Here is a 15,301-nt window from a genome sequence, read left to right as displayed (position 1 = left end):
TGACATCTCCTCCCATATTGCGCCACTATGACCCAACGGCACCTATTGAGATACACACAAATGCCAGCGGTGTTGGCCTCGGCGCTGTTCTAGCGCAGCGCAAGGAAGGGTTTCCTGAATATGTTGTGGCATATGCAAGCCGTATGCTTACTAAAGCCGAGACCAATTACACCGTCACGGAAAATAACGCCTGGCGATCATCTGGGCGCTTACCAAGTTCCGGCCCTATTTGTATGGTCTCCAAGTTGATGTCGTCACGGACCACCATGCACTATGCTGGCTGTCGTCACTGAAGGATCCCCCAGGCCGTCTCGCCCGCTGGGCGCTTCGCTTACAAGATTACGATATCCGCGTACTGTACCGCAACGGACGCCAGCATGCTGATGCTGACGCCCTCTCACGTTCTCCCTTGCCAGACGACAATGCCTGCTGCGCAATATCCCAGCTTGACGTTTCTCCCGTCGACATTGGAACCATCGCTTCTGAGCAGCACAAGGACCCCTGGATTGCCTCCATCATAGACTGCCTTGCTGATCCACCATCGCACCAACCACTCGTGCATTGCGCCGTCAAGCTCGCCATTTCGCCATTCGCGACGACCTGCTTCACCGACGCAATTACACCTCTGACGGCCGCCAGTGGTTATTAGTTGTACCTCGAAGCCTGCGTTCTGAAATCTGCGCATCGTTCCACTCCGATCCACAGTGTGCTCACTCGGGACTTTTCAAAACCTACCAGCGCCTCCAACGGCGCTACTACTGACGAGGAATGTAACACTACATTCAAAAGTTCGTTCACTCATGCCCCGACTGCCAGCGCCGAAAATTTTCACCCCACCTCTCGCCAGCTGGTCTGCAGCCTCTACCCTGCCCTACCCGGCCATTCGGGCGTGTTGGCATCGATTTGTATGGGCCACTTCCCCTGACGTCGGCTGGTAACCGCTGGGCCATTGTGGCAGTAGATCACCTTACACGATACGCTGAAACCGCCACTCTCCCAGCAGCTACAGCGCGCGATGTTGCGTCATTCCGGCTTCGCCGATTCATCCTGCGGCATGGTCCACCTCAAGAACTGCTCAGCAATCGCGGACACGTCTTCCTATCGGAAGTAGTTGAAGCGATTCTCAAAGTGTGCCACGTTGTTCATCGTACGACTTCGGCGTACCACCCTAAACGAATGGCCTCACAGAACGCTTCAATCGTACGCTCAGTGACATGCTTTCAATGTACGTTGCCTCCGACCACACGAACTGGGACGCCATTCTGCCATTCGTCACCTATGCGTATAATACCACTACGCAGAGCACCACTGGATTTTCACCCTATTTCTTGCTGTATGGTCGACACCCTTCGCACACCATCAACACCATTCTTCCATACCGGCCGGATGCATCCGAGTGCATGCCTATTTTTGCCACGGTCAGACATGCAGAAGAGTGCCGCGACCTCGCACGGGCCTTTACTTCTGATGATCAAGAGCGCCAGAGGAGCACTCGCGGTGACGCCACTGCAACGGTCACCTTCGATCCGGGAACGCTCGTGTGGCTCTCCGTCCCTCTAACTGCCCCTGGCCTCTCATCAAAACTGGTCCTTAAGTATGAAGGCCCTTATCGTGTTCTCGAACGCGCATCTCCTGTGAACTATGTCATAGAACCAGTTGAGCCATCTTCAGACATGCGCCGCCGTGGACGAAACATTGTCCATGTCGACGTTTAAAGCATTACTACGACCCGCTCATCGTGACGAGCTGTTAGGTCGCCGGACGGCTCCCTTCTCGCTCCCGGGGGGTGATTGTAGCGAAGAGAAACGCTAGTGGATTCAGCGCTACTGGTTCTAAACGCTAGTGGGTCGAGCGCTCCTGCTCAGCAACGGCTCTCGTGCTTGGAAGCTGTGACTACCTTGCCTGTCGACGTTGCACTGCTCCGAGCTCTGCCAAATAAACACCTTTAGACCAGGAATAATTCTTTAATTCCATAACTACAGCTGATTGGTCTAGTGTTACATCGTTATGTGATGCAGATCAGGCCTTCAACAAGTTTTCTTCACTTTTTCTCAAAGCCATGGACCAGTGCACAACAATAAAATGTAAAAAGAGATACAAATATCTTCAGAATCTGTGGTTATCGCAGGGACTACTAAAAAGTATGAGGAAGAAAGATAACCTTTACAGAAAAGTTCAAAAGTAATCATTTAACGCTGCTTTAGCTTCACGCTATAAGAAATATTCCACCATTCTTTCATGTCTGCTAAAAAATGGTAAGAAAAAATATTACAAAAATCAATTATCTAATGACTAAAAACACATCTAAGAAACAATGGCTGCTCTTGAATGGTTTCTTAAATCGATCGCCACAAAGTTCATCTTTGCAGAAAGTTATATATAATGGCATTACACATTACAGTCCTGACAATGTTACTGATACCTTTAGTGACTACTTTTTCAAAATTTTCAGACAAAGACATAGCAGTTCACATTGTAACCTAAATCGTTTTAACCATTCCTTTTTTTCTTCTTCCTGTGATCCCTGTTGATGTGTATACAGAAATCAAAAATCTGAAAGAGGCCAGCCCCGGCACAGGTAAAATTTCATTATGGTACTTAAAGTTTGTAGTCAATGTCATTTGTGAACCACTTTCTGTAACTATAAATTTTGCTTTTAAGGATAGCATTTTCCCGAATTCTCTAAAGCTAGCTAAAGTTCTTCCAATACATAAAAAGAATGATAGACTATCAGTTTCCAACTACTGTCCCGTCTATATTCTTTCTTCCCTTAGTAAAGTTATCATCAAAATTTCATCAATACAAATACCCGTAAATATTTAATTTACTGAAACCATGCCAATTTGGTTTCTGAGTGGGAAATTCCACTAACCTTGCCCTGCTTTCCCTAACTGACTATATCAAACACTCTATTGATTCAGGATGCGTAGTTTCTTTCTTGAACTTCACAAAAGCATTTGACACCATTAATCATCTCATCTCGTCTCCCCAACTCAAAGCATACAGTATTTCAGGTCCAGCCCACAAGTTCTTAAATAGTTACCTGCTGAACAGAAAGCACACAGTATAAATTTCAGGCTCATTCTCTGCTACTAATACAATTAACCAAGGAGTTCCTCAAGGCTCATTATTTGGTCCATTAAATTTTTTTACTTTATATGAATGATCTTCCTGACAGCATACACATAGCTCACTATGTTATATATGCCAACGATATGACCATTTCCTTTACTAATACGTATACTGACGGTGTTAGAACCAAATTAAATGCTGTTCTTTCTAGCATGTCCAAGTGGTGCCACGAAAATGATTTGCTTATTAATCCAAACAAATCTAAATTATGGTTTTTAAATCACATCAAAGTAACTTAACCTCATTACCGGACATCACAATTGACTCGCATTTCATTAGCGTCAGTGATAGTGTATCATTCTTTGGCATTCACCTCGATACTAACCTTAAGTTCGTTAACCATACTGCTCGCATTAGAAAGATGGCAGCATTTGGCATTCATGCATTGCTTAAAGCACGCTCTTACTTTTCTCATCAGACCTTCTTTGTCTTCACTTCGCTTTCATTCATACTGATATCAGTTATGGCCACATATCATCGAGAAATACTTATCTATCATCTCTCATTCCTTCAGAATTTACAAAATCAAGATATTCCGATTATTTTTCACTGTCCTCGCGACGGCAGCACCTCTGCTCTTCTTCACTGGAACAACATCTTGACCATTATTAACTTGTTTCGGTTTAGTCTAATTTTGTTGCTATATAAACAAATAACAAATCAAGTTTCTATCAATTTTATTCATTCTGAGCTTTTAGTAAATAGCAACTGTACCAGGTTTGCTGCTAACAATAATATTTTGCTACCTGAGGTTTTTACTAATTACGGTAAACCATCGTCGTCCTTCTGTGTGATCACATTCTCGAATCATTTATCCATGTCTGCAAAATCCAAAGCTTTTTAATTCCATCATCATCACCATCATCATCATCATCATTATCAGCCTGGTTACGCCCACTGCAGGGCAAAGGCCTCTCCCATACTTCTCCAACTACCTTGGTCATGTACTAATTGTGGCCATGTTGACCCTCCAAACTTACTAATCTCATCTGCCCACCTAACTTTCTGTCGCCCCCTGCTACGATTCCCTTCCCTCGGAATCCAGTCTGTAACCCTTAATGACCATCGGATCTTCCCTCCTCATTACATGTCCTGCCCATGCCCATTTCTTTTTCTTGATTTCAACAAAGATGTCATTAACTTGCGTTTGTTCCCTCACCCAATCTGCTCTTTTCTTATCCCTTAACGTTACACCCATCATTTTTCTTTCCATAGCTCGTTGCGTCATCCTCAATTTAAGTAGAACCCTTTTCGTAAGCCTCCAGGTTTCTACGCCGTACATGAGTACTGGTAAGATGCAGCTGTTAAACACTTTTCTTTTGAGGGATAATGGCAACCTGCTGTTCATGATCTGAGAATGTCTGCCAAATGCACCCCAGCCCATTCTTATTCTTCTGATTATTTCAGCTTCATGATCCGGATCCACGGTCACTACCTGTCCTAATTAGATTTATTCCCTTACCACTTCCAGTGCCTCGGTACCTATCGTAAACTGCTGTTCTTTCCAAGACTGTTAAACATTACTTTAGTTTTCTGCAGATTAATCTTGAGACCCACCCTACAGCTTTGCCTTTCCAGGTCAGTGAGCATGCATTGCAATTGGTCCCCTGAGTTACTAAGCAAGGCAGTATCATCAGCGAATCGCAAGTTACTAAGGTATTCTCCATTAACTTTATCCCCAATTCTTCCCAATCCAGGTCTCTGAATACCTCCTGTAAACACGCTGTGAATAGCATTGGAGAGATCGTATCCCCCTGCCTAACACCTTTCTTTATTGGGATTTTGTTGCTCTCTTTAGGGAGGACTGCGGCGGCTGTGGAGCCGCTATAGATATCTTTCAGTATTTTTACATACGGCTCGTCTATGCCCTGATTCCGTAATGCCTCCATGACTGCTGAAGTTTCGACTGAATCAAACGCTTTCTTGTAATCAATGAAAGCTATATATAAGGAATGGTGATATTCCGCACATTTTCTATCACCTGATTGATAGTGTGAATATGGTGTATTGTTGAGTATCCTCTACGGAATACTGCCTGGTCCTTTCGTTGACAGAAGTCTAAGGTGTTCCTGATTCTATTTGCGATTACCTTGGTAAATACTTTGTAGGAAACGGACAGTAAGCTGATCGGTCTATAATTTTTCAAGCCTTTGGCATCCCCTTTCTTATGGATTAGTATTATGTTAGCGTTCTTCCAAGATTACGGTACGCTCGAATTCATGAGGCATTGCGTATACAGGGTGGCCAGTTTCTCTAGAACAATCTGCCCACCATCCTTCAACAAATCTGCTGTTACCTGGTCCTCCCCAGCTGCCTTCCCCCTTTGCATAGCTCCCAAGGCTTTCTTTACTTCTTCCGACGTTACTTGTGGGATTTCAAATTCCTCTAGACTATTCTCTCTTCCTTTATCGTCGTGGGTGCCACTGGTACTGTATAAATCTCTATAGAACTCCTCAGCCACTTAAACTATCTCATCCATATTAGTAATGATATTGCCGGCTTTGTTTCTTAACGCATGCATGTGATTCCTGCCTATTCCTACTTTCTTCTTCTCTGCTTTTAGGCTTCCTCCATTCCTGAGAGCATGTTCAATTCTATCCATATTATACTTCCTTATGTCAGCTTTCTTACGCTTGCTGATTAACTTGGAAATTTCTGCCAGTTCTATTCTAGCTATAGGGTTAGAGGCTTTCATACATTGGCGTTTCTTGATCAAATTTTTCGTCTCCTGTGATAGCTTACTGGCATCCTGTCTAACGGAGTTACCACCGACTTCTATTGCACACTCCTTAATGGTGCCCATAAGATTGTCGTTCATATCTTCAACACTAAGGTCCTCTTCCTGAGTTCAAGCCGAGTGCCTGTTCTGTAGCTTGATTCGGAATTCCTCTATTTTCCCTCTTACCGCTAACTCACTGATCGGCTTCTTATGTACCAGTTTCATTAATTTCATTATTTCATTCATTTAATTTCATTATAGAACTCATTAAATGATTATTTATTAAATTTTTGATGTTCATGCTTGTTTATTTGTACTAGATATGTGTCTTTATATACAGTATTTATTTTTCAATTTCCTCATTTTTTGCGTTCATGCGTTTTTATGTTTTCTATTCCGTTATGCCTACTGTTATATCTTGTAATATCCTTGTATTATTCATAAGAGTTGTCCACATAATAAGGTTCCCAATGATTTTTCACAATGAAAAACATGTTTATTGCCATTGAATAATAGATTTCTCTTTTTACGAGGCCTTCTAAACACTCTCTTTTTAAACGAGGCCTTCACCTCACCCATTTCGATGCTGCCGGTGGCTTGCATGTGTCGTCATAAGCAAGATTCCCATAGGCGGCTGCTATTGGCTGATAGCTGATATCAATCAAGAAGGGTGTTTTGATCAATGCGCTTCTTCCTATTGTTGCTGTCTATGTTTATTGACACAGTTTATTTAATAGGCTGAATTAAGTCTAAAATCTGCTTTTTGAATGTCAAAAGAATTATGTACTTCCAGAAGAAGCAGATTATTGTCTGCTCACACTCGGCCACAGCCACCCACATAGGAATTACACTTTGGCCACACTGCCTATGTGTGTCATAGCTGCTGAGTCTCGTTAATTTTGATTAGTTTTGAACACTCAACTAGCCTTGAACCACGCAAAACTTAAGGTAATACCACACATACACTTGCACACGTGCACTCACTCCTGGCTTCTCCTGGCTAGACGCCTTGATGGACATCGTTTCCAATTGAGCCATTGACATCACTTCAAAATACTCAAGTTCGATGTGGCTAATATGCATCTCAAGCTGGTGCAGGACAAAGCCAGTTCGCACCACGTGGCATGGCCAAACTGTAGCACATTAGTGCAGGCGTGCATTCTGGCCTTGTTGTGTACATAGCAAACGCCGCACATATGCACTACAGTTGCGTGTAAATGCATCTGCTGCATAGCATAAATACTGCGGCCGCTTCGGGACAACGTGACAAGCCTGCTCACTGAGCTCACTGCAGCCTGCTCAGGACAATCGCATTCGGCATTTAACACATCGTAGGTACCAAAATCGGAAATAGTATCCTCTATGTGAACATCCAAAATCAAATTTGAACTGCATGCGACAGTGACGTTCAGTAGGCGGAGCGTAGTGGGCACCGAGCCCGCTCCACCGTAGCCTTCGCAGTGCAAGGCATTGAAGAAGGAGTGGGAGCGCCACAAGGGGGATCAAGGGCGTCGTTTGATTGCCAATAACTCTGCTTCTTCTCAACCCACTGAAGTACTTTTCGCTGCAAAGTATTTCTGAAATAGTATATTTTAAATTCAAATGTACTGCTCGACTTCCAGAAAAAGTGCTTCAGGGTCACTTTAATGGATCCATTCTATTGAAGTTTGTGTGTCGTTTGCAATGTGTGTCCTGTTTTTCAATTCTATCATGCTGTCTGTTAAGCATCGACATGTTTAGAATGCGCTGCAATTTTGCCTCCAAGTGTGTTGACTAACTTTATCCTAAGTTTGTCAAGAAGCATTACAGGGATCCTTCTGCAAACTAGGGTGAATCAAAGAAAAAGAAAGAAAAGCTTTTTCTGCTGAAATCAGTATGGTGGCAGGTCATGTGTTTCTGCAGAATACTGCAGTAAGGCAGGACCACCTGAAGATGCCAACCTGAAGCAGTGGGTGCAGGTGTCCACCGTCAGTTGGCTGCCCCAGGGCGGCAAAGTTGTACGCCTTGAAGGGTCGTTGCCGCCACTCACCACTGGCCAGCAGCTCAGCTGTCAGGTCTGTCTCTGGCTTGCTCAGTTGGGTGGTGAAGTGCTCGCCCCGCTGCAGCTGGTAGCTCTTGACCACCCTGCATACAGCACAGCCCACCCCAACAATCCCTGCTATGCTTATACCCAGTGCCTTCTACAGGCTCGTCAAATGTGGGTCTGTGCTACTTCTATTGTGGAAACATGGCATCACAAAGCACCTAATCGGTGGGTATTAGCCCCCCTTCCATTCACTGATCTCTAGTAAAGGCCAAGTGCATGGCCAAAAGTGCACTTGTTAGCAGTAGGTAAACTGGCAGTAGCCCTCGTCTGCCTTCCATAGCTGCAGCAGATACTCTCAAACAAAGCCATCTGCTACTGGAAAAGGGGTGCCCATAGACCATGCAAAAAAATATTTATTTGCCATGCGCAGTGCCTATAAGGGCGCCACTAAAAGCCGCGTAGTGGCAGCCGTCGGAACTGCAGGCGGGCCTCATGCCGGAGATTCCTGCATTCACTGCAAGCATGGCTGAAGTACATGCGTGCGATTTGCCGTTTGTGTGCGTCCCAAATAGTTACTTCTGTGGTGACAGTGTGTGCAAGGGAATCGCACTGTACAATAATGGACGTGTGTCCGAAGTCACGTCTGCCCGGGACAGCATTGTCGCCATGCGTCAAGCGTTTGCCGCAGACGAGCATCAACAAGCTTGCCTACGATGTGGAGCTCATCGTAAGCAAGCTGATTTCACTATGACGCCCAAGCTGCTAATGGCTTCATTTGTTGACTCGTGAACCAACATTCTTTATGCACACACTTGTTTCGTTTACATGCCATGTATATTTACAGTAGGTTGAGAGAGTGTCGTCGCGCCTGCGGATGGTTCATACAGGTGCAGCCACGTGAAAAGCCAATGATAGTAAAGCTTGCAAACCAGCATGATGAGCTTAAGAAAAATAGCACATGTAGAACTCCAGCAATAATTAAGGGTGGATCATTTTATGCTTGCGTCTTACCACTGTTTGCACAGCATGGATTTCACCGTGCTCGTTAAACAAGCAGAGCGCTTCAATGATTTCATCGGAGCACGTGAGTGAGATATCAGAAAAGGCCATAGCTGAAAAATTTACCTCCCTGGTTAGCCAAGAGCATATTGCCTTTATACTATGTTATTTTTATTATCATCGCCATTTTTACTAGTACCACCCTCACACCAAAACGCAGAATAAAAGCACATGTTGTAGTGCCCCGAGTCTGAATAGCAAATGCAGTGCCGTTTTGTAATTATTTTCGTATTCCTTGGCAGCTTGCTAGAACACTGGCTCTAGTCTCCAAATTAATTGCATGGCAAATCTACAAAATGCAAAATTTGCAAAAATGTTTATTCATTGTGATGGAGGCTAACGAACCAAAGTTGACGACACAAGCTTGCTAAAATGCAACTTAACAAGTCACATTTTATGGGCTTTTCCACAGGTCCCCAATTTCTTGCTAGAAGATGGAAAATATACTTGCAAAGTAGGATAGGGTGGATGCTGCAAACACATTGCTATTGTGGTGCGTATGTCAACACAAAAGTACGCATTTCACGGACAAATGACCCGAGCCAAGCAATCTGTAAAAAGGCTCGGGATTTATCAAAAGGGAGCGTGTCTGGAGAGCGTCTACGGTAAACAAGTAGAAGAGGTGGTTGCACTGTCACCTGCAGCCCCTCCTGTCCAAGATGCGACAGCAGTAGCCACTCTATAATGTATAAAAAGCAGCGCTAGAAACGTACAATGGACAACAGAATAGAGGATGGGACACACACGGCGCTGACTTACAACTGCGTTTTATTGGAAAAAACTTTATGGCTTTTTAAAGCTATACATCAAGCGTGCACGCATGCTCGATGCGAAATTTAGCGCTGTTTTTTAACCTTTATGGAAAACCACCAACTTGCCCAATCAGCCATTCTTCTTCGTAGCCACTCTGCGTGATGGCCTTTTGGGAGAAGACTGCTCACTTCTCACTGCAACTGGCAAATAGCTTTCCCCCCAAGTTTTAGCAGAAGTAGAAGATAAAGCAGCCCTGCACACAGCACCAGTTGTAAGGGAAAGATGCGCACCTCAGCACTTCACCGATGAATTGACCCTTGGACGAACACAGACCTTGAAATGGAGTTTTACATGTCAAAGAGTGTGGCCACTCTAGACGAGATACTTCATATTGAAGCAAAGAGAAGGGGGGCAGGAAGCGATTTGAATTATTGGAGAAGCATGCGGACCATTCACATATCTGCCAGCAGCCGGCCACACACTGTACTAAAATCCAGATGAGATCCCGCCACGGTGGCCGAAAGGTTTTTGAAGGACAATAAATTCTAGTCCCCTGCCACAGCCTATCAAAACTGAAGCAGTGAAGTCATTCGAAAAGGAGATGTGCACTGAAGTCCGTACTTGTGAGCTGGTAGTGATGCTCGAGCAGCCGTGGTTGTGCTGTACACCCGATGGCATTGTATGTCAGGAATCAGAGTTGGCACTACTTGAAGTCAAATGCCCTTACACATGCAAGGACAAAAATATTGTTGAGCTCAGTGAATGCACCAATAACATATTTTACTTAATACTTAAGGACTCCAGTCTGGAAGTAAAGAGGACTCACACGTACTAGAAGAAGTCTTTATGTTTACTCTAAGAAACAACCAATTCTCGTTGAAGTTCCTGTGAATGAGTACTTTGTTGCCACATCTGCTGTTCCCCGGCTGGAAGCATTCTACTTCAGGCATTTCCTCGCAGCAATACCAAAAGCCTCACACTAAAGTGAGCAATAAGAAGTAGGAAGCATTCAGTTTTATTTCTCAGGGTCAAACAAACAATTCAGAAATAAAAATGTATAAAAGAACATGTTCATGCAAGCACAGTGTCTCACTTGCAACAGAAATGTTACAAAGCACAACTAAAAAAGGATATTCTGTAATGCTGAATGATTTTCAAGCAGCTACAGAGGTGATGAAATCAAAGGGCATTTAGCCTCAGGGATGGCCCTTTGCTTTGATATAACTGGCTTCTGTAGATATGCAAACACCCCACCCATGTCTATTATTTTTCCTACATGAGGAACTAAGTTTGAGGACAGTTTTTCAGAAAAAATCATCAATTTCCGTCCAGTGGATGGACCTTGCCACATGTATTCTGGTACTTGCTACTTTTTATGTAGTGTTGACTTCTTGAGTAAACAGCTTGCTATTCACTGCAAAAGGCGTGACCAACTAATATGTTAGGCAATTCTCCATAACAGCAGATCCCACACTGCAGCTGTCACATGCGCAAAATTAAGGTTTAGCACCACTGGAACACCCTACCTATAGCGCTGACTTGTTGTCCTGGGACATTTATTACTTTTGGACACTCAAGGAATTTCTGGGAGGCCAACGATTAGATGACGATGCAGTGGAGGACTAAGTGTTCCACTGGCTGCCGACACAGCCCACTTCTTTTTACCATAACGGCATTAAAAAAATGTACAGGTCTAGTGGGATTCATTTCTAGTTCAGAAGATTATGTAAAAAAGATAATGCATACCTGGTTTATTTCTTATGCAAATTAAAGAAAAAGTTAAAATAAAATATACTGTCAAGGTGTTTATTGACAAGGTACGCAAGGAGCGAGAGGTCGAACTTAGTGCAGCAGTCAGAGCTCTGTGAGCAGTCAGAACCACCACCGTGTGTAATGTGCTCGCGATGTGCCTGACGGACCATCGTTTCTTCTTCGTTGTATATATAATATGCTCAAGATGCGCCTGGCTAACTGGCAGCACTTTATTACATATGTCCGCCGAAGAAAAAGACACCATACTGCTGATCTAAGCATATGGTAACATAGAGGGCTTGTAGAAGGGCTTGAGCCAATCTACGTGAACAGTTTCACAGCAGTGGTGGTGTTGGTCAGAATACAGCGACACAGGCTCTACGATATAGTTCGCAGGAGAAGTTTATGCGAACACACGGTAATGGCCATGATATCTTGGGAGCCACTTAGAGAAAAGACCGGGGAGCAAAAGGTAGGACCCAAAGCCAAACCAAAGAATTGGAAGGGAAGCTTGCGGGCTCAGAGCCACCACAACGATGCTTCTGGTGTGTCTGGTCTGCAGTGGTAAGGCAACGGGCAAATTCTCTGCATTCTTCAGCATGCTGTGCAGCTTGAGATACAAGAACACATACCAATGAACCAGGCTGGTAGGGTAGAATCGCATAGATGGTGCAGGAAGGATCGCGGCTGTACAGTAAGAAAAACGGAGAAAAGCCAGTGGTGGCTTGAGTGGCAGTATTATAGGCGAATGTGACGAACGGAAGCACAGTGGCCCAGTTGGAATGGTCGGACGCGACGTACATGGCGAGCATGTCACCGAAAGTACGGTTGAAACGCTCCGTCAACCGTTCGTTTGTGGATGGTAAGCGCTAGTGGTCCTGTGGATGATGTGACACTCCTTCAGAAGCGACTTCATGACTTCAGATAGAAACGCACAGCCTCGATCACGAAGAAGTTTCCGAAGGGCTCCGAGGAAGAATAACAAAATTCCACCATATGAATGATGCAACATCTTGGGCAGTTGCAGACGGGAGTGCAGCAGTATAAGGAAGCGAACCATACCCTAAAGGTGCAGCAGTCGAATTAGGCACCGACTTTTGGCACTGACAGTTGAGGCAGCAGTGGATGTACTTGCAAACTAAATTTGTACATGCCAGGCCAGTAATACCGAAGCGGAAGGCAGGTGTAGGTCTTTAACACACCACCGAGTGCACATTGGGGATCAGTGTGAAACGATAGGATTATATCAGCACGAAGATGGCGCAGTATTACTAGGAGCCACTGCTGACCTTCAGGGAGATAGTTGCAACTGTAGAGGAGTTGGTCTTAAATAACAAAGTGATGCGCCAGCTGCCGTAGAGTCCTAGATGCTGGAACAGTTGCAGAATCAACGAGAAATTCCAAAGTGAAGAAATCCATGAGTCTTTGTTCTGCTCAGAGTTAATGTCATCGAATGCAAGTTCTGACAGGACAAAGTTGAGTGGGCAAAGACTGTGTACGTCAGATGAAATTGGCGAGAGGGAGAGAGCATCGGCATTGGTGTGCTTGTGTCCAGAGTGGTGCACAACCAGGATGTCATAATCTTGCAAATGAAGCGCCTAGCGTGTGACACAACCAGAGGGGTCTATCAATGAGGAGAGCCAGCACAGCATGTGGTGGTCCATCACTACACCAAATGGGCAGCCGCATATATAAGGTCGAAGTTCCATAAGGGCCCAGAGTATGGCTAAACACTCTTTTTTGTAACAGAGTAGTTTAGCTCCGACTATGTGAGCATACGGCTAGCATAAGCAATGACGTTACCAAATGCCATGTTTGCGTTTGGTAACAACCACTCTAAGGCCGACTCTACTTCAACTGGAACAGTGGGGTCAAAATGTCACAGAATAGGAGCAGAGGTGACCAGACAGCATAGGGTCGTGAACGCGTCATCACATGCTTTCGACCAGGCGGATAGGGTGTTGTCTCTAGCCAGCAGTTGAGTCAAAGGAGCAATGATCACAGCAAAGTGTTTCCCAATGCGGCGAAAATAGGAGCAGAGGCCAACGAAACTGCGTATGTCTTAAGATGATAAGTAGCCTAAGATGGTATGCTTGCGAGTAGCAAAGATGCATTTTTTTATGTTAAGCTGGAGACCAGCCTTAGTGAGACGGCTTAATACCTCTCTTAGTCGTTGGGAGTTGGGAAATCAGGTGAGAAGACAACGACATCATCTACGTAGCACAAACATGTGTGCCACTTGATACTGTCCATCATACGCTCAAAAGTAGCGGGCATAACATAGACTGAGTGGGATAGCATTAAATTCGTATAATCCATCTGGTGTGATGAAGGCAGTCTTTGAGCGGTCGGCCTCTGCCATGGGGTGTTGCCAATATCTGGACCTCAAGTTCATAAATAAAAAGAACTCAGCCCCTTGCAAACAGTCAAGAGCATTGTCTATGCGTGGTAGGGGATATATAGTTATTCCTCGTTATAATGAAGTCAGCGGGACAGCGAAAAAATTCGTTGTAAGCGGTAATTCAATATAAGCGACCACTCGAGAAAAGCTAAAGCAGGCAAACTTTAATTGCTCGATAGTATGTATTTAATTGCACTACAGTAGTAATGTATTCAGTGAAGCAAAACTTCATTCAGGTGCAAAAAAGGCAGTGACCTTTGGCTGTTTCAAGTTCCTACCAGGTGCGAGCAACCACTGCTTTTATTTGACCAAGCATTGCAAGAGGCTGCGGTCACCATGCATGTATTTGTAGTGCCCCTTGCCTCAGGCCTGGGCCGCAGGCCACAACTCGGCCCACGTGCAGCGCCCATCAAGAAGGAGGAAGTTAGCTCCCAGTAAAGAACACACAGCTCCAACGCTCCGGCATGGATCCTGCCGGCTCTACTGCTCTTCCTGCCGGTGACAACGCCCAGGAGGTCGCCTGACCTGGTGGTGCTATGGTGGCTGCGTTCCAACACATCAAGCTGCCACCATTTCGGCCCGACAGCGCCAGCATCTGGCTCCTGAAATTCAACCTTATTTTGCAGCAGGCGTAGGTACTAGCGCATCTGCACCACAGTTGGCACTTTACATGGCTCTTCGTCCTCATCAGGGTCATCAAGTGTCAACTATCTCCGCATCTGTCGCTGGGGCAACTACAGGAGCAGCAGCGTCAGCCAACGCAAATGTCTCGAAGTCACCTTCTACCTCTTGGCCAGTAATTTTATGAACAGTGTCGTACAGATCGCAGCAAGTACAGTCATCGTCACCACCTTTTTCCAATTTTTTTATCAGCAGAACTTTCTGCTTGAAAGTCATACACTTTCGCCCGGAGACTGCCGGAGCCATTTATCCCTGTAGACTACAAAAGCACACGCAAAGCACTCCGAATAACACACAATCACATGGCCTGCAGCACAGATCCAAATGCACGCACCATCGACGCCAAAGTGACTGAACGCGGCGGGCAACGCAGACGGCAGAAGCTTCAAAATGTCATCAGGGCATCTCGCTTTCCTCATCAGTGAATACTGGTGATGGCAATGGTTGCAATGGCGGGCTTGGCCTCGGCTTACCATGTAGCAGAAGAAAGGCGATCGGAGCTGTGGAGACCAAGAAGCAGGAACTGCGGAAGGGCACCCGTTGGTAGAAGATTGTGCACAGGGGCACGGGCCGGAAGAGGGCAGCTTTGGAGGAGGTGAGGAGTTGACATGAAGGTGAGTGAGAGGAGTGACTGACGTCCAAACGGCTTGGTGACTGGAGAGCGAATGAGGAGGGGAAGGCAGTAGCCGCTTTTATAGGGGGGTGCGGAGGTCATGGAAGACTACGAAAGGATCGCACTGGGAAGCGCTGCAAATGTTGTGGCTCAAGTCTGAGGTTG

The 15,301-nt window shown here is 45.3% G+C and overlaps 1 protein-coding gene across 1 annotated transcript in view; it reads right to left on the bottom strand.

The window, feature by feature from the left end:
* Window positions 1-15,301, bottom strand: part of alpha-PheRS (phenylalanine--tRNA ligase alpha subunit) — an 89,126-nt gene that overhangs the window by 53,914 nt on the left and 19,911 nt on the right. The window contains exon 3 of the mRNA XM_050186135.3: window positions 7,792-7,975. Within this exon, the coding sequence (XP_050042092.1) occupies window positions 7,792-7,975 (184 nt within the window). The remainder of the gene's footprint in view (window positions 1-7,791; window positions 7,976-15,301) is intronic.

Source organism: Dermacentor andersoni, chromosome 11 (assembly GCF_023375885.2).
Source record: "Dermacentor andersoni chromosome 11, qqDerAnde1_hic_scaffold, whole genome shotgun sequence".
Classification (NCBI taxonomy): Eukaryota; Metazoa; Arthropoda; class Arachnida; order Ixodida; family Ixodidae; genus Dermacentor; species Dermacentor andersoni.
The sequence above is the reverse complement of the archived record's forward strand: the minus strand, read 5'-3'. Positions and strand labels throughout refer to the sequence as shown.